Source organism: Tympanuchus pallidicinctus, unplaced genomic scaffold (assembly GCF_026119805.1).
Source record: "Tympanuchus pallidicinctus isolate F22 unplaced genomic scaffold, pur_lepc_1.0 scaffold8, whole genome shotgun sequence".
Taxonomy (NCBI): Eukaryota; Metazoa; Chordata; class Aves; order Galliformes; family Phasianidae; genus Tympanuchus; species Tympanuchus pallidicinctus.
The window spans coordinates 30,937,838-30,957,619 of NW_026294802.1; the positions used below are offsets into that span (position 1 = coordinate 30,937,838).

General features: G+C 45.1%; 1 protein-coding gene across 1 annotated transcript in view; it reads left to right on the forward strand.

The window, feature by feature from the left end:
* The first annotated feature begins 3,910 nt into the window (after positions 1-3,910).
* The window catches only part of PPM1H (protein phosphatase, Mg2+/Mn2+ dependent 1H), a 125,525-nt gene continuing 109,653 nt past the window's right edge, over positions 3,911-19,782 (forward strand). Inside the window, exon 1 of the mRNA XM_052668293.1 lies at positions 3,911-4,217. Coding sequence (XP_052524253.1) covers positions 3,982-4,217 — 236 coding nt within the window. The 5' untranslated portion in view covers positions 3,911-3,981. The remainder of the gene's footprint in view (positions 4,218-19,782) is intronic.

The window sequence follows — 19,782 nt, forward strand, 5'->3', positions numbered from 1 at the left end:
CTTGGCAAGCATAAATACATACAGGTTTTGGTCGCACTGTAGTTAAGGCAGCAATGAAAATTAAGAATTTGACCTACGCTTTGTGCTTAAGAATAAGATACTTGTAGTTTTGGCCCTGATGCCATTTTGAGAATTTGTTCGGCCTTCAGTGTCGTGTTCTGTGGGGACTGGGTCGGGTCTCAAAGCTGTGGGACCATCACACTGACCATGTTCTGATGGAGACACTCTCTGACCTTCAGCCCCAGACATCTCTCAAACGGAAATATCAAGTGTGACATAAATATTGACTAGAGGATGATGGAGTAGAAATCAACTATGGCAGAGGAAATACATCACTCCAAGTACTGCTATTTATTTTTAAATTTACTTGGTGCTCTTGCTTGTGACCTGCCAAGAGTAGGACTGATGTCTTAATAAGAGGCTTAAGAGGCATTTTCACCTCCACATCAGTGATGCCTCAGGCATTGTGTGGTTCTGCAGGGTCATTCTCCAGGGGTAAAGTGCTTCCTCAGGCTGATTAAGGGTTGCACAGTACTTTTGAAGAGGTAAGAATAATTTCATTTATCAATACATGACACAGTGATCGTTCTAAGCAGAGTCACGTGCAAAAATAAAGCTTCAAGTGTTTTTCATTTGATGGATTACCTGAAAAAAAAAATAATAAAAAAAATCAACAAACAAACTGTTTTTTTTCCTGCTGAATGTCAGACACCTTTTCTGACACATGCTCGGAAGTAAGCCAGCAGCATATCCAGAGTTTACACCTGTGGATAACTCTTTACAAAGGCAATAATACCAACAATACAGAAGTTCTTGCCAACAGAAATGCTTTATCTCATATCAGACCTATTTCTGCTTTCAGAGTATTTGAGAAGTCCTTGGGAATTTTCCCACTGTTTTTAATCACAGCATAAAAAGCACAGTAAACAAAAACTAAAGCAAGCAAGCAACATTAGGCATAAACAATGTACAAGCAAAGAAGAACCACACTGCTGGAATAAGTTCCATAGTCCTTTCATCATTAGAAACATGAACATATGGCCTCAAGTTGCGCTTGGGAAGGTTTGCATTGGATATCAGGAAAAACTTCTTTACAGAAAGGGTGGTTAAGCACTGGAATAGGCTCCCCAGGGAGGTGGTTGAGTCACCATCCCTGGATGTGTTTAAAAACTCTTTGGATGTGGTGCTCAGAGACATGATTCAACAGAGGGTTGTTAGGTAGTATGGTTAGGTTGTGGTTGGACTTGATGATCTTTAAGATCTTTTCCAACCTGAGCAATTCTATGATTCTATATTTAATGGCTTGCATAGTTGGGTGCCATTCACAAGACAGTGCCTCAAGTACTGCATGTTCTGTAAAATAAACACATTCTGTATCATCAGAAAACATGTGAACACATTGACTCAACTCACCTTCGTTAGCCCTGCTACCTCACTCGGTATATCTCCTTTTCAAGCACTCCATACACTCAAAGCCAGAACCAAAGCCCATGTGGAAATTATTGCAAATGTTTTTGGCTTTTAAAGCCAATTTTGTTACAGTCCTTTAACAAGCGCCCAGAGGGGCTGTGCTACCTGCATCCATGGATACTGAAAGCTTCCCAGGTGCGGCAGGGCCTGGCCAAGGCCGGCAGCAGGGCTTCACCTTGGGCTCAGAAGTGAAGCAACAGCATCCTCTTTCCTCAAAGAGAAATGAAACCCAAGCATCTTTACACGCTCAGGATGAAAAGGTCACACTGCTTCATCCACACGGCATTCTCATGTCAGAGGTAAACAGCCGCAGAATTTCAAGCAGCATACAGATCTGTTTTGAGTGGTGAGCTGTTAAGCCGTCTCCCCATATGTCTCACCTGAGCTTTTCCTTGTCATCTTGCAGAGTTAATCAGTTAAACTCTAACAAGCCCATATATATTCCCTTGCATTTCTCCCTCACATTTTGCACAAAACGGTGACCACAGGTAGGGCAGGAGTACAAACTCTCATCCTCCTGGAGCTCTTGTCAGTGGTATTTGTTGAGGTCGTGGGTTAACATACTGCATAATTCAGTCAGCTGGCACAGCTTATCCAGGAGTATGTGTGATAAGCTGAAAGGAGCTATACTTTTACACAGAAATTAGGAGCCTCCTCAGGGTACATATTCAGTTCTGCTCACGTCCCTCTTGTCACTCCTGCCTCCCTCAGACAACAGTCTGGATGGCACTAGGGAAAACCATCCAGCAGACATGAAAGAGGTTATCCTCAGGCATGAGGGCCTGGCAGGGAGCGGGACTGGGCACTGGCCAGTTAAGAGAGCAGCCCAAGGGCTTCTGGTCACCTCAGTTTCCTTCCTCTGTAACATATGGATGAGGATGAATAGCTGCCTGTTACAGCCCCCAGATAAAGGATCCCAACCACACTTTAACAAGTCTTTAGTTTTTTTCTTATTTCTTTTATTTTAAAGTGCTGCAATATAACCAGGAAACAAAGCACAAACAGAAAGTTTGAGTTATTAATGTCAAGCATTTTTTTTATCTAAGAGAGATTTACTTTTCCTCAGAATATCACTCAGTCTTGGAAACTGTTAAAGCAGAGATCTGAAACATAGCCTCCAGCCTCCCAAACCAACATGTGTATCTTCAATGATTAATTCAGAGTGAATATTTATCCAACTCTCCTTCAAGTAGCATGGGACACATTGGTCGTATCCTTGTTCACTGGTCTCCTCCTGGTTCTTTAAATTCATTCACCGACAGCTCTGTTGCAGAGGCTGGGAATTATTGCACAGCCTTGCTCTCCTCATGTCCATACACAAAGCATCGGGACCCCACTGAAACTCAGCTATCGGGATGTTGATTAATAACCAGTGATGGAAGGAAGTCACAGAGCTCAGCCCCCACCCTGTGCCTGCACTCGGCATGTACAGGCTGGTTCTGGTAGGAGCCGACGTGGCAGCAGCTGATCCTCCCACCAGCCCTGCTGTGACAAACCTTCGTCTCCCTGCTCAGCACCACTGTGGTGCCACCCTCACAGCCAGCTGTGCCTACTGCATCTCAGCTCGCTGGTCGCACTGCCTTGGGATCACTTACAGCTCTCAAGAGCACTGTGATGTAATGGGGCACATATGCAGCCACGCTGCAGGGCACAGACTTTCTGAATGCTCTTGCTGCCTTCTTCTTGCCCTGATTTCCCAAAGCTTGGCACACCCAACCCTGCAACTTTTCCATACATTTGGGTGGCCTCCGCCGGCAGCAGGTCTGCTAGGGGTTAGGTGAACAAACACAATGTTGTCAATAGGGCACAGCTAAGCAAGAAGGGCTTACAACTTCTCACAGTTGAAAACGTCCAGGCTTGCGACAGCATCCCGAGCACCTGGCTGTGCACGAGATAGTCCCGGGGGCTGCACAGCATCCTTGCAGACGCGAACCCCGGGGACGGGATGGGGACCTGCCGGCGAGCGGCTGCAGGACTCGCTTTAGGCCTCGTTCCACGCCCACACCTCTTTTTCACAGCGAAGCCTTTCTCCAGAAAAATCACCTCAGCGTGTTTAGGGAGGGGACGGAGGCGCTTAGCCTGCAGGTAACAGTCCGTCCGTCCGCCCGCCCGCCCGTCCCCGCCCCCGGCCCCTGCGCGCCGCCGCAGGCAGCAGAGCGGCCCCGCCCGCCGCGCACCTGCCGCGGGCCGCCCCCGCCGCGGGAGGCGGGCGGGAGGAGGGTGGGGGCGGCCCGTGCCCGGCGTGCGCCCGGAGCCCGCGGGCGCCGCAGGAGGAGCAGGAAGCGCCCGGGCGCATCCCGCCGCGCTGTCACATGACTCAGCAGCCGCCGCCGGGCTGAGTTCAGCCGGCGCCGCGCCGGGAGGGGGGGGGGGGACCTGCCGCTGCCGCAATGAGCCCGCGGCCCCGCGCACGCTGAGCCCGCGCGCCCCGGCCCGGCCCGGCCCCCGTTGCGGAAGCTCGGCGGGGCCGCCGCCGGTCCGCCGCTCCCCGCGCTGCGCGGCGGCGGTACTATGCTCACGCGGGTGAAGTCCGCCGTGGCCAATTTCATGGGCGGCATCATGGCTGGCAGCGCGGGCGCCGAGCACGGCGGCGGCGCGGACCTGCCGCTGCGCTTCCCCTACGGGAGACCCGAGTTCCTGGGACTGTCCCCGGACGAGGTCGAGTGCTCCGCCGACCACATCGCCCGCCCCATCCTCATCCTCAGCAAGGAGACGCGGCGCCTGCCCTGGACAACGGGCTACGCGGAGTGAGTACTGCCGCGGGCAGGTGGAGCCCTTCCCTTCGGCCCTTCCTCCGCCTCCGCAGCCCCGCGGCTCGGCGTCCCGCTCGGCGCCTATCGGCCGTGCCCTGGCGGAGCCGTCCCGGGCCTGCGGGGCGGAGGGAGCTCCCGCGGTGCCGTGCGGAGGTCTCGGCCGCGGCTCCGTACCTGGGCGTGTGGGAGACGCGGAGCGGATGGGAGTGACGGCTGCGGGAGGGCTGGGGGTGGCGACTTTTGGTACCGGGGCTGCGGCGGAGATGGGGAGCCGCCGGGAGCGACTGCGCTCGCTTGTGGCTCGGGGACAGAAATCCGTTGGTGGCGAACCTCGGCTCGGTGCGTGCGTAACTGCTTCCCCCTGCCCGTGAGCGCGGGCGGGCTGGGGGCACCTTCGCGAGCCTCGACCGCGTTGGTCGGGACCAGGTAGTAGTCCTAAACACGAACAGCCTCGGACTCAGGGCAGCGTTTGGCCGTGGCTCCTTAGCCCCTGGCAGCGGAGCAGCTGCAGGGCAGCACACGTCCTTGCACCTGACTCCCCCCACCCTCCCGCCCCCCCCGATGCTGGGAGCAGGTCTGAGGATGCGGCTTCTCTCTGCTGCTGTCTCCAAGTCTTGGCCGTTCCTGGCCTTCCGTGTCACTCCAGCTGGCATCGTACCGAAGTTCACTGGCTCAGCTCGTCCAAGCTGGTCTGTGTGGGCACCGTCTCTTTGGGCGTATGTGAATTCTTAACAAAGCTCCTGCAAAAACTGCAGTGAGGTGCTGATGAGTGATTGCTAGCCTTATTTGAAAGGTTCGTATGAGTTGCTGCATTACTGGGGATACTCAAATAAGAGGGGAGACTTACAGAAGTTCAAATCAGACTGTTCTCCTCAGATCATTAGAACTGAATATGTTACTGAGCAAATTCCCTAGGAACTCTAAGTTTAAATGTTTAAAAGTAAGCTCTAATTGTTCTGCTGCTATAATTGAGCCTCAAATGCAGTTCTTTACCAAAGCAATAAGTGCTGCTATTCTTAGCTTGTGTGTGGAGCGGTGGTTCTTGGTGGGTGGCAGTGGCTGTGGGCCCAGGTGTGTGCAGCTCTACTGCCTGCACCCTGGGCAGTCCATGAGGGTGCCAGGACTGTTCTCATACAGATGTTCTGCTGAGCTCTGAGCAATTGAGTGAACTGGGAGCTGTAACTAAGTTACTGGCCTCCATTCCAATTGCTATCTGTGTGAAAAGAGATCAGCCTTTGCTTTTATCACCTGGTTGTTTCCCTTTTCTTGACTCATCCTCTCCTGTACAGCCCTGGTTGCAGTAACTGACTTCAGCATTGACTTCTTTGCTATCAAAAGTGCTGTCAGGCTGTTCCCAGTCACATCCGTCTGCTCCCCAATGTGGGCTTTGGTTACAACCAGAAGATGTCAAAGCGCTCATGCCGCTGGAGTGAGGAAGGAAGCAGTACTGCCAACATTACGTTGCCAGCCAAAGTCTGTGCCACAGACATAGCATGCAAAGAATAAAAAGGAGATAGGGGCAAAATTGGGTTTTGCCAAATTTGACATTTTTTTCTCCCCTCCTCTTGAGCTGTTCCCAGGCTATCTGAAAATAATTGCAGGAGTTACTTGGAGGTATATTTTCTAAGTATCAGTTTTCCTTTTGGAATGCCTTTGAATTAAATAGAGAAAAGAGAAAATAGCAGGAAGGTCAGATGATTCTTTTACGTATTTTTAAGTTTGTTTGCTAGTGGAATGTGGGGGAGGAAGTACTTGTATACCATCACTTAGCATTGTGTTAGCATCTATATTACGGAAACTAGCAGAGCAGTTTGCCTCTTAGTGCAATGCAAATGAGCACTTGCAGGAGTACTAAGGGTTGATATCCTCACCAGTGGCTTGTGGCATGCGCCTGGGGCAGTGGTTTGCAGTGTTGCATCAGGCTGTTGGCAGCAGGTGCTCTGAGCAGTGACACCTTGAAGTTAAGGAGAGGTTTGTTGTAGGCTTAAAAGATAGGGATTTCATCCAGGAGAGAGTATGTTCTGCCTTTGTTTTGTGTTTGCCAGCCATGCACACAGTAGGATTGGAAGTGGAGGATTTATGCTCCGTCCCCAGCACTGGTGCTTGCCCTACTGTCTTTGGAGGAGGTTCTGTCCAGAGAACAGATCAGAAGGCACTTCAGGATGAGAACTGGTTCCTGTGCTGTGACTAAAGCAGTCTGATTCCACAAAGTAGGTCATTTTTTCGAGGGACTTTCTTTTGTACTTTTGGTTCCTAAGGACAGGGGTTCCTTCCCACCTTATGTAGAAAAGCTCATCCTGTTGTTTGCTTCTCTTCCTTAGCAACTGTGGCACATGCCTATTCACCAGCCCTGTCCCACCAGAGCAAGCCCTGCTCCTTCTCCTCCTCCCCATTTTCTTGCTTAGCTTGTACTGAACTTCTTTGTAATAGATATTTTTGCAATGTTGCTCATCCATGTCATATTTTAAGTAAGTAATTTCAAAAAAAAAAAAAGTTATCTTTGTGGTATTATGCAGTCAAATGTGAATTAGCATTTAATTTTTATTATTAGCTTTCACTCTTTTAGTGGTATAATCATTATGCAAAGCATGTAGCAGGCAAATGAAATCTTCAGAAGCATACTTGGTGCTGGGATAAAACATCACCACTTCCTGAAATTTCAGTAGGAATCCCACAGGGATTTGGCTTTGCTTAGTGAGCAAACTGAAAGCTGTCTGTTGGAACATCTGTCCTGCCTCCTGTTATTGCGTGGAAGACTTGAGACACTGAAGCCCAGTTCATCCCGTTCTACAGAGTGGCGAAAGGCTGTTGGTAGATGTTTCAAAGACAGATGCTCTTATGCCACAGGCACTCTTCTAGTGGCCAGCAAACTGGGTAGAAACAAAATGAACATTGTATCCTACATCTAGCAAGCTTTTTGATTGTCCTTACGGGTATCCTTTTGCTTAGGAATACTTCTTGAATCAAGGGCGTCCCTAGCATATCTGCAGAATGTGGTTAGCTGATACTTATTAGGAATGGCTGAGGGAGAGAGCAGTCTGTTAGTAAACATTCCTTTAAGTCTGCCTTTAATCCTGGGGGGGGGGGGGGGGGTTAAGGAGGCTGAGGCTTGCTACTTGCTGAGAAGTGATTTATTTCAGTTGAGGAGGGGGAGAATCCTGCCTGACACTGTGTTTGCTCCTTGCCCCCTGCCCTCTGCAGGCAGCTGTGCTCCAGGGCTGTGGGGCTGCACCATGAGCTGCTTGCTGAGCTGCTGCTTGGATTGCCCTGCTGCCATGAGGAATACTTCTGTAGTAGAATCAGCATTTTCTGTGCTGATTCTTAGTGTTACAACCTTGCAGAGCTTCTGCTAAGCTGCTATCAGCCTCAGTGCTGAACTCTGGAAAAATATAGGCAGCAGTAGGGATGGAGTGTGTAGCATTAGGTGGCTTAGATAGCATTCACCCATGTCTGAGCTCTGCCCGTATCATTGCTTTTCACCTTTCTGTCTGTCTATCTTGTTCCTACCTTGAAAGCAGAGCACGAATGGGATGGAGCAGTGTTCCCTCCTGCCTGATTACGTGTGGCGTGCAAAATGATTGATCCAAGATTGGCAATTGACAAAGAAATGGTCTGCCTTGTTCTGGTGAAGTTACAGAGAAACTGTAACAAATGACATTTTGTGTAAGGAAAGCAAAACTTCAGCCACGTTCTTCACCTGTTTTGTATGTGAATGTTCATATATGGTTGTCCAGAACTCAGTGCAGCAATTGCTGTTCTAAATAATGAGTCCTTTGATGGACTCTAATTTGCTTTTTCTGTATCAATTGCTATTCTCTCTGTTCTCCATTCTTACCGTCCTAAGGTCCATTTGGAGGCTATCAAAGAACACTATTAAAAGCACTTTAAACACAGGATTAAGTGCAACTTGGAAGGAGGCTCAGTCATGTTGTTTGTGCCTTCTTATGCAAAGGCTTGTTTAGCTTTTCTTCTTTAATCTCTGAATTATGCTCTAGATATCTGCACAGCTCCAAGTTATAATAGGTAAGCAGAAAGTAGGCTTTTGTGGTGTGTGTCTTGGCTTTATAAAATCAGTTTGTTACTCCAGCAGTGCCTTTTGCTTGATGAGCCGCAAAGTCCAGGCTCTTTTTTCCATAATGTTACATTTCAGAAGTCTAGCGATGCTGTGGTTTCCCTGCTCTGCAGGCATGCAGCAGCAATTACATTTTCTCTGTGTGCTGACCCATAATGGGTACAGAGTCGTAGGTGAGATATTACGGCTGTGTCCTTCTGCAGCCTTGTAACTAAGGTGCATTGTTATAGCAATACCTTAAGTTGAAAATGAAGAAGGAAGAAAGGAAGCTTACGGATTTTTTTCCACTCTAAGTACCAGTTGTTTTGTAAGGCTGGTGATGTTGCATCATGTCTTCTCGTGCTGTGTTAGTTTATAGGCAATGAGTGTACGTGAGGGACTGTGTGAATGCTTTTTACTGAAACTGTTAGAGGGGTTTTTTTGGCCATCCTAAATTTTAGGTTGTCACAATCAAGATAAAACTTGTTCATTGTCAGGGCTAGGGTAATAAAGTGATAGTTTTCCATCTGAAGTTCAAGGCAGGTAAAAGCTTCTTGCAGCTGGGAGCTGGGATAAACTGAAGTAGAGGAATTGCTTGTCCTGAGTCGGACAGTATGTCAGTGCTGGAGGTCAGCACAGGTCTTGCTGCTCTTCATCTCTTATCCTGATCCCGCTGCCTGCTGCTAACAGGCGAAAGCTCTGCGGTTGGCTCCTGTGAGTTGCAGGTTAGGTTCTCCTTACTGGGAGCCTGTTTTGGAACCATCAGCTGGGAGCATGACTCATCCCTGCATGTAAACAGGTTTTTGTCTGTGCTCTGTTTGGTATAGATATCAGAGGCATAACATGCCCAGAAAGAGGAATGCCTTTTTTTGTCTTGTTCTGTTTGTCTTTTTTCTTTGGGTTAAATACACAAAAATAATGAATTACTTTCCTTTAAACTTTCTAAAATTTTGTTTGCTCTTCTCCACATCTGGATAAAATTATGTTCCTTTATTTTTTCTGTAGTTTGGAACACACGGCTGGGTAGGACCTGATGGATGAGCTAAAAATTCAAATCCCATTTGTGTACCTAAAGTAGGCTGAATGCTCTTCCTGCGAATGAATTATTCTTTTATGCATAATGTAATCTTAACTTTAATATACATTGCCAAACTTATTTAAACCTGGACCCATAAAAAACAGCCTACGGGAACCTCATGGTAGTTGTAAGAGCTTCAGAAATCCCTCTCCCTGTGTAAGAGCTTATACCATAACATTTAATATTTATGTAATGCCTCTAATTTGCTGAGTGCCTTGCAAATAATAATTTCAGAATAACCTTTGAGAAAAATGTACATGTGCAAATGTTCTGCTTTCTCAGATAAAGAAACTGAGGCAGTGAGGATGAGCTTTGGTGGGAGGGTGTGATATGCATGTGGAAAATATGTCCTGAGTTCAAAGCTGTGTGCTTGGACGACACGATTTTTCCTGCCTTTGTGTGCTTGGCTTTTCCTATGTGGTCTCTGATTTCTTAGAACTAATGGGGAGAGGAGGGGAAAAAGGGTAAATCATGTGCTCTGGTGTTTCTAATGTTGTCTGAATTGCATGCACATGATTCTCTAAGAGGCAAGTAGGAAATCCATCCTCCGTGCTGCCTTGTGGCATTGTGCCATTGGCCTGTGTCTGAGGAGCTCACTAGGTCCCAGTTCTCGAATATAGAGGAGGCACCATCAGCGTTTGGTGGACACTCCATCTTGCTTCTTTGCCTGGGATACAGCTGCATTGCATTGCTCAGGAAGGTGCGTGCCATAAAGAAATGTGACAGGGCTTTGCCCTGAGGGTGGGCCTCTTCCAGTGCATCAGTGTGATCAGATGAAACATGCTTGTATCGACCTTGAAAGGAAGCAGAGCTGCAAAGCACAGTTATCCCAGTGATGAGTCCTGTGAAGTATATGAGGAGGGAATATGTTTTGTGATTCTAAGGACTGGTCAGTCAATTCTGTGTTGTGCTACATCCCTTGTAAGACTGTTGAACACGGTGCTCTAAAATTCAGGAAGTCTTCCTGGGCAACTCCAGCTCCGTGTGAATTGTGCTTTTTGTTGTTTCTTAATTAAGCTAAAAATGAAGCAGGAAGAGGAAAGTGACTTGTAAGACTCGGTTCCCACTTGGCCAGTTGCATTCACTAAGTGGAGTTTGTGTTCGGGATGGCTGCCTGGAATAGATGGCAATAACCCGTGTGGATTTGCTGCTGCTTCATTGGGTGGAGTACAAGAGGTCATGGTTTCATGTGCTCAGCCTACAAAGATGTTCTACCCTTCCAGCCCAAACCCAACTGGCGCAGTGGGGCCATTTTCTTCATTTGGGATCTGTATTTGATCATTGTGTTCATTTCATTCCCTTCTCTTTCTTTTGTTTAATACCAAAGGTTGCATTTGCAATGCACAAATGCTGTCTGGCCACAGACTTGATGCATGCGGTGATGCTCTTCCCAGAGCTTCACCAGAAAAGGAAGGGATTTAATGGGTCCTCCATCATGGCTTTTCACTGTGATAACACCCTGATACCATGACTTTGTGCAGTCAGACCATCTTCACTCTTCAAGGAGGGAGGGTTGGGGGAAAAGTGGGTTCCTGCTATAATAAAATAAATGCTTGTTTTATGCCATGACAGTGGATTTGGGGAGGGGGACAGCATCTGTGTGTTTTCACAGCCGTTTGTGTGTTCAGTCTGTGGTGGTTTGCAGACCACACTCTGGCACTCTGCATGCCACTGCTTCAGGACTGCTGTAGCAAAGTGTACTTGGACTACCGTAAGAGGTCTCCAAGATGGTCTTGGGATCCTGTTGTAGTCATAGCACTCCTTCCAAAGTCTTTTCAGTTTAATTCTTCTGTTAAACCACAGCTCCTACAGCTAGGTGGCCTTTGTATTGTCCTGCCTGTGTCCCTACCCTCTACTGAAAGGCACTGACAGGCAATATCTCACTGTGCCTTTGCTCCTGCAGTGAGCCCTTTCAAATTTCCCAGTTTGTTCTGTGTCCTTTATGGCCTGTTATGATAATTTCTACTCTCCAAGTTCCCTGCAGAGAGGTGAAAGAAATCCAGTTCCAGCCAAGCAGATTTTTTTTTAATCATCTTGGCCAACACTGAATCACTGAGGTTAAGTATTGTTTGTCTTTAGGTATGTGTTAGAGGCTTCCTTGGAAGCAGATGATTCACAGTGTGTTGTTGTAATGTTGTAAAATATCTACCAAACAACTATTGGTCTCGTCTCTGGTGGAGTCTCATATTGGAATTGGGACAGAGAATAGCTCTTCAGCTCTTGGCTTGGACACTGCTCTGTCCCGTGGGGTAGTCCAAGGAAGAAAAACAAGAAATTACCCCTTGGTTCCTCTGTGATCTTAGTATCTTCAGCTGTAGCAGATCACCATGTGATTGGGCCTAAGCTTTTGTCTTGTTGTGTAGGTATAATATCTAGAAGTGTAGCACTATACACATTGCTTCTTTGAGTTGGAGGCTTTTTGTTGGATATTGGAAGACTCACTTTTAGTGAAGGTCGATGAGTTTCTTAAAGTGCCACTGATTTTTATTTTATTTTCTTATCTTCCCCCCATTCCCCTTAATTGAGTGAAGTTGTTTATCACTGGTTGTGGGCTTCTTTCTTTTTTGATGGGTCATGTGGAGGAGAAAACAAGAAGCTGGAAGTCTGAGCATGGTAAGCAAGCCTTCCTGTAGTATCAAGTTTGGAAGAGCACTCCTGAGATGACTGCAGTCCCCAGGGTAGCCACTGGGAGCCAAGTCCTGCCCAACAGTTGCAGATCCTGATCCATTTTGAGGTGAAATCTGTTGTGTTCAACCTGTCACAATCTGCACGTGTTGGGCTTGTTGAACAGCACAGACGTGCTCAAAAGTCCGCTTCTCTGCACCTCTGTTGGCTTTGGTGGCTGTGCAGGGGGTTTAGTGCTCCTGAGAACCCATTAATCCCCCTGGCTCTGTTTCAGTACGAGTGTCTTGGCATTCTGGCTCTTTGATCTTAGTTTTTTTTGTTTATTTGTTCAGCAGTATGTGATGCTTTGCAGAAGCTTGTGCATTAAGACTGGGTTTCTTAAATTACTGCTTATGTTGTGTTTTTTTTTGTTTTTGTTTTTTTTTTTTTAGAACAACATTTTAGAGAAAGTGCCTTTTCTTCCAAGTCTGTTTTAATGGTGTTTGTTTTAGGAGTGAATACTAAAATTTGCTGCTGAGGTTGACTCTAAAACTCGGTTCAAACTAGTTCTTGTTTCTCTTTGCTGCACTTATTTGTAGATGTCTTGACTGAAAGAGGAAATAAGTCTTTTTTTTTGCCCCCCATTTCTTTCCAGAGGCTTACACACTGGATCTTAGTTCAAACTTGTAATGTTTTCCCCTCAGAAGTTCTAAAAGCCATAGAGTAGGCTTGTGCTGCATGTGTGGTGTTGCTGGGGAATGGAGCACGCCTTTTGATTCAGGTGTTTGGGTAGGTGTTCAGAAGTGAAAAATAGTGGTAATAAAGCTAACTCCAATGAACATTGTTGCCTAAATCATCGCATACATCATAACGTTGTGAGTTATTGGTCTGAAATGAGCAATTTCCATTTTGCAGAATATAAATCAAACTTTTCCATCATCTTTCCACCCTTCTCTCGAAAAAACCCAAGATTTTCAACCATTTTCATGTACCTTTTGAAGGCGAAAATTTAAATCAAGCACATGTGCTCTAGGGCGATATTTTCAGGAAATAAGATAGACAAGAAAATGTAGATGACCACTTCTTTAGGCTGGGGCTCCCTCAGTGTACTTCTCAATGTCATTTTAAGGTCTTTCTGTCCCACTCCAGTAGTGCAAAGCTGGGAATTACAGCCGAGCAAGCGCCTTCTGCAACTCCTCCTGCATAATCCACTAAAACCCCAGGTCTGTGGATTGTAATTCTATTAGCTGTTAATCAAATGAAGTCGGGAAGAATGCAGCTAGCATGCAGGAATGTGGGAAGTTCCTTATCTCAGGCTGTAATCCTGCTTTTACAGGAAAAAAAATAAGTTCTAGGCTAATGTGATTAACTGTAATCCCATTCTTGGTTGGTTTGAGAGAAATGCCTGATGCCTACATCACCAGCTAGCTCTGTGGAGCACCTATAGGGTTTCTGTGGAGGGGCTGAGATTTTGCTACTCAGCTGGTTGTCTTGGGGGCAAAAAAAACTTAGCAGCAAGACAGAAATGAACTCTCATAGTCAGCACTTAGATTCTAGTCTTTGTTTAGAAATCTGAAACTAAGAAACTAAGAGGATGTAAGTGGAAACACAAAATGAACATAATCCTTTCAGGTACCTACATGTATGTATAAACATGGGCAAGAAACAACTTACAGGTAAACTACAAATTGCTCTTTAGAGTTTTGTAGGCCCCAAGGTTTACATTAGGATCCTGTTATTTGCTAATACGTTACTGCTGCTGACAGAGTTGGTATTCTGGTTTATTTAATGCAGACAAGGGACAGGACTGTCTGGTAATAAAACTGCAGCTTTGTGTTGAAGTGAATGAATGGCCTGGGGAATTTTTTCCCATTGGGGCATGTGTTTTTCCTTTCAGCATTAAGGGAGTGAGTATGCTAGCTTCTGTTGAGAGGTTGGTATGAGGTGTTAGAAATGTTGCTAGAGAGGGAAAGGTGGGGCTCTTCATGAAAAGAATGGAAAATACCTTGGCGTGTGTATTGTTGGCCCCAGCATGAATGATGAGCTGCTCTGAGGGCAAATATCATCTTTTTGCTGTGTGAAGTGCAAAGTGCAGCCTAAGATCAAGGTTTTCCAAGGCCACATCATTTGAAGGTTGGGTGCTGTCAGCTGGTAGCTTTTGGGAGCAGGGGCTCCCAGCACTGCCATTACTGGGGCTTGTCCTTGTTTCCAGGGGACATTACAGGTGAGGTATGAGGTAGCTGTGGGAACAGGCAGAAAAATGCCCTGTTCACATCTTGTTCATTGGCTGCACAAATTGAAAATAAGTGTGGCTTGGAGAAGGTAGGAGATGCAGGAGAATTTATGCTGCAACAAAATGCTGTAATGCACATCCAGTCACCAGCTACAAGTAGTCAAGTTGATATTTGGAGAGGTTGTACCAGACTGCCTTCTTTACGAGTAAAAATTATGAGATAGTTTAATTACAGCGTAAGGCATGCTGCCTTGCTCACAGTTGCTTACAGACCTGAAGTTCTATGTATGCGTTCCCTCACAGTTTCCTCTACTGCTAGCAAATCTCCTAGGGCTGTCATGTGTACATGCGACCTTAAAAAAAAAGAAATAAAAACAGAAATATCAATTAGTTGAAGGATATGGTTTTGTTCTTCTTCCCTCTTGAAACTTCATTGGATTCCCTGAAGAAATTGGAAAGACAAGGTGAATTAACTAGATGGATTTAATCATGGAGAAACATAGGGATGGTTGGTTAGGATGATGTGAACAGCTGTTACGTAGGTATGTGGTTTGAAACTACTATAGCCTCTCCAGCATCCTTTAAAAGAACTACCCAAAATAGTTGCTGAGGGTATAGTCCAAAAGCCGAACAAAATGTTAGAATGCAAAGGAAGTGGGGTGCAATGGGTTGCATTTAAAGCACAGTTGAGAATAGCGTTCACTCTTAAATATGGGGAAAGCTAAAATGGAGAAATAATGACTGTGGTAAAACAGTTAGTAAATTCAGAGGAATTGGGAAATGGGAACAGAAATCAAGCCTGTGAAAGCTGGAGAGAGCACTTTGAAGGTAACCTGAAGTATTTTTGTACCAGGGGAAGTTTTACCAGGAATAGAAGCATCTATCACAGACCATAAGCAGTAATAAAAGATGACACTTCTCTCCAAGTTGGAGTATATGGGTACAAGTCCTTGTGTGAGGACATACAGTGGTGACAGGCCACTTTAGTAGGTTGGGGCCTTTTGTTTCACGGTGCCCAGAGGTCTTGGATCGGTCAGTGAAACTCATGTTAGAGGTAGGTGTCATGAAAACCCAGGGGCTTTTTTTTCCTTTATATTAAGGAAGATATAACTTTTGATGCTCTGCTGCTTGGCAGATGACTCTGTTAATGCATTAATTGCCAGAAATTGCTCTGATATGGCTGAGTTCATTCCTTCGTTAACCTGGCATTTCTCAAACTTCCACTGGGGATTGCAAGTCTGCAGTTGAAAGTGGGGTGCCACTGGGGGACATAAGCTGAGCTGCCATGAAAACTCTCTCTGGTGCGTTTCTGTTAGGAATGGCAGTCAGTCCAACGTGTGGGAGAAGGCTCTTCCATGGAGACTGCAAAGAAATTGAAAAAAGCAGCACAAACTGTACTGAAAAGCAGCATATAGATTTTCTGCAATGGGAGGGAATTCTTTCTTAAAACTGAAGTCCTTTTGTAAGGTTGGGCTTGGAAATCATTATGTTTTAGTGATATGATACATATTTAAGTGTGAACACTATTCTCATGATACCTTAGAAAGTAATTTTTTGTTTGAGGATGGATGTGCTTATTTTATGGAGTCCTGAAATAAGAGCTTTTTCCAACATCTCTAACATCTGATTCTTCACCTTTTTGTTCTTGTATAATGTTTTAGCTAGCATTCCTGAACAAAAAAGCAGAGGAAATATATATTTATATATGGGAACAGCTGTCCTTTTTCAGTTCTCTGTCTGGATCTGCTGTTGAGATCCTCAGCCCTCCAGCAGCATGGCGGAGCTGTGCACTTCCACACCGCCCTCCCCAACCTCGTGGGAGTTGCCTCAGGGAAAGGACTTGGCAAAAATAAACACGCTGCTCCAATAAACAGTCGAGCATTGTTACAGGCAGGTTACAAGACTGGTAGCACAAAGGTGCGTGAGTAGCAAATGGGTGAGTCAGAAGCATTCAGCAAAATAGCTCTGTCTGGAGGAACAGCAAGATTGGCCTGACTTTTAAAATGAAACTGGAGTTTGAAAATTGTTTCCCATGTGAGTGTTTTAACAAGTCCTGAAGGAACCAAACTATCTCCAGAGAAACAGTTATGCTGGCTAGCAGCATGGAGCAGGTGGGATTTGCTCTCCAGGCAGACACTTGCAGCACAGAGCACCTGGCGTGGCAGCAGCCTATCATGCAGAGCGCAAGGGGAGTAAGTCACATGTGGAGCAACAGCGTGTTTCACAGGAGAGCTCATCTTACCTGGAACTAAAAGGATGCTTGTGTAGGCAGGGATAGGGGCAGTGTTATTTCAGGGAGTGGAAAAACACGGTGGGGTTTTCATACAGCAGACATGTAGTAAGCTTGTTTGCTGCTGCTAGAATGTCTTCATGAGCTATTACTCTCCTACATCTGAAATAGTGAAACACATTTTATGTACAGGTAATTGCTCACACAATATTCTTCAGCAAAGTCGGTTGTAAATTAAATTGCAAGGAAACCTGGGAAGCTGTGTGAGCCGAGCTTTGTAGAAAATAAACCTTTGGGGATATGGGAGGAAGTGTGATTGCAAACTTGGGAATGAAAGAGTTTCTTCTTGCTTTAGTTGAAACTGTGTGAAATCTGAACAAATACCTGGGATATGGAAGTGTGTTAGGCATTTCTTATGTTGCTGTGTAAGTTGTGATTACTCTTCTACCAGGACTTGATGTGCTTATAAGAAAGGCCCTCTCTTTTTCTTTTGTTTACCTACTGCCCTGTAGCAGTAGGGGATGGAGAGTTGCAAAAGCTTTTATTTTGCAGCAGTGCTGTTGAGTTTTGTGTGGACAAAGGGGGCTGGTGGTCACACGGCTGTAGAGTAAGAAGCAGGATCTATGCTCTTCAGCTGAGGAGAAGGATGAACTGCAAAAAGCATTGGCTTCTCCCAGTCTTTCCATGCATCTTGCAGGACATCTGCTGATCTCCCTCCTGCACAGAGGGGTGATGTGACTGCAAAGCTGACTTCTGTCTATCACTTTTTCTGTGTTTCTTATTGAAAGAATGAAATGTGTCCACCGATAGAAATTTGATTTAGAAATCTGAAAATAAAAAACTGGCAACTCGTTGCAGTCCAGGGCTATTATTAGTGTTGCTTCATAACAAATGCAGACTGTGTGTGTGAACATCTACCTTACCTGTTGGTAGCAGTTGGGAAATGTGTTCCACAGCTTAGAGGATAGATCTGATCGGTATGTGTTGGCTGTGACCTCTTAAGTGATGTTTTGAGGATGAAATTATTATATTGTCTTCGGGCCGTTTTAGTCAGGTTCTTAAGGACAATCTCACAGTCCTTCTTGGGAATAAAATACTTTCCCCATTCAGAATGCATCCAACACATCTTGGAGACTGTTTTGTTTTCTTTTGCCTGTTACTTTCCTTTGTCCCTTCCCATCAAATTGCTCACTTGAAATTCCTCACTGTTTGCTTTCAGCAAACAGAAAACTTCTAATTATATCCTTATCTACAAGTGCTGCCACTCTTTAAGTATTGTTTCAGTAGAAAAGCCGGAGTACTCTGTTTCCCAGCTGGACTGATCACCTGATGTGGCAAGTGTACTTTGGGAATTACATTTCTTCATGACCTTTCAATTTTTGATTGTGGCAAAACACAGCATAAAAGAGCAGAATTACGAGCAGAATTACAAGCAGTTGGACGAGCTCTTCTGTTATTTACTATTATTATTATTATTCTTTGTCAACTTTCAGTCTAAGATGTCCAGCCTGACTGTGTTGTCCATTTCACTTGCAAAGTGGAGTGTTAGAGGACAAGAAATGTTATCACACTGATTGCTTTGACCTTGCTGAGATTCTGTTGTTCAACCTGCAGACCAAGAAAACTTCCTCCATGAAGCCAGTAGGCAATCAAACACATGGCAAGATGGTTATGTCCAACTTGTGTTCCAAAGGAGAGCCCCACTTCGTTAACCACGATAGATCAGTGAGTATTTTTCAGCCAGAATCAGAAAAGTGAATTTTGAAGAAGTGTTTCCATTACCCCTAACCATGTTCCTTTTCTGCCATAGCTCCTTGAGCCCTCGGAACAGCCATCAGCCTTATCAAAGCCTTTACGAGGCACAGACTTGCAAAGGATAAAAACAATAAATGTGAAACCAAACTGTGTCAGAATAACACATACTCACATTAAGTCTTTGGAGGACAGAGATGTAGAAATCCCTGAAGCCTACTATGCTCTGAATACAGTAGACTGTATCTAGAGCAGTAGGAGCCATCATGGGAATTGTGTGGGTGACTCTGAAGAGCTGTTGACACCCAGATACTTTCCTTAGACAGCTGGCAAAAGACAGGAACGCACTCTTTTCAGTGGGAAGTCATCTTTAGTATATTTCTAGAGTCTTCCTCTCCATGATCTGTTTGTTTTTCCAAACAGCAGAAAGAAGAAAACAAAAAAATTTCACAAATAAGAACCTGAGAAATCAAACTTGTTGCAGTTCTCCTGCAACTTCATGCATAATAGATAATGGGAGAGATACACTTGCATACGTAATGGTAGGGATATCCCCAGATAAGCAAAATAGATTAATGGTGTGGCTTGTAATTATACTTCTCTTTCCGGCTTTTCTCCCTTCTTTTCTAGTGTGTCCTTTCTGTCATCTCACAAGCTAATAACACCATTGACTCTTGTGTTCTTCCAGCAAGCTGTTTCCTGCTGATTTTTAATCTTTATCTATATTTAGTTTGAGGTTTTCTGCATTTGTTCATTTCTCAAGAAATATGTGCACACCGGAGTGGAAATACTGATCAAAGTTTCAACTCTATCGGTTGGTCTCATAAAAAATGCTATTGCTGTCTGGAGATGTGATCTGCCTTAATATTATTGTGATAGTGGACTATATTAAGCCACAATCAAAAATCAAATACACCTCTAATTGATTGTTAAAAGAGAAGCATACCACAGAGTACTGTAAGTCTCCTGGAAAAAAGCCAGTGGAATGAAGTGCTGCCTGTGTGCTCCCAGATGGTGTAGTTAGCAAAAGGTTATGCTTGTGTAAAATTCTCCTAGTCTCCCAGAAATAGTTACAATATGAGATGCTCCTGTAGTATTGAAACAACTCTTTGCATAATAGTGGAGCATCCATCGTCATGTTAATTATAACTCTGAATTCTAGTGGTTCTTCTTTATGCTGCATTTTCAGATTCTTGTTAAAGCCAAAAGAATTCTGCAGCTCCAGAATATGGTGATATTTGTTGGGAATGAAACATAAACGGTTCTTAGACATTCTCTTTCTGCTACAGAATGAAAATGCCTATTTTCCTCTCTTATTCTGATTTCAGAGTCTGTTTCCACCCATTGCCACCAGGCCTTCTGTTTTTTCTTAGGACCTGGCAGAGAGATGGGAAGTGTAGGAGGACAAGCAATTGATGTTTAATCCTTCATGTTTTCTAATTTATAGTAAGGCTGATTATACATGCATCTAGAGCAAACAGACGCACATGCATATTCTAAATAGAGATGCATACAATTTTCCTGCTGCAAGCACATACTGTATCATCTTCTGGGACCTCCTTGGTTTGGGTCTCTGCTAAAGCTCCTTATTGTGTGTTTTTATTTCTGTGC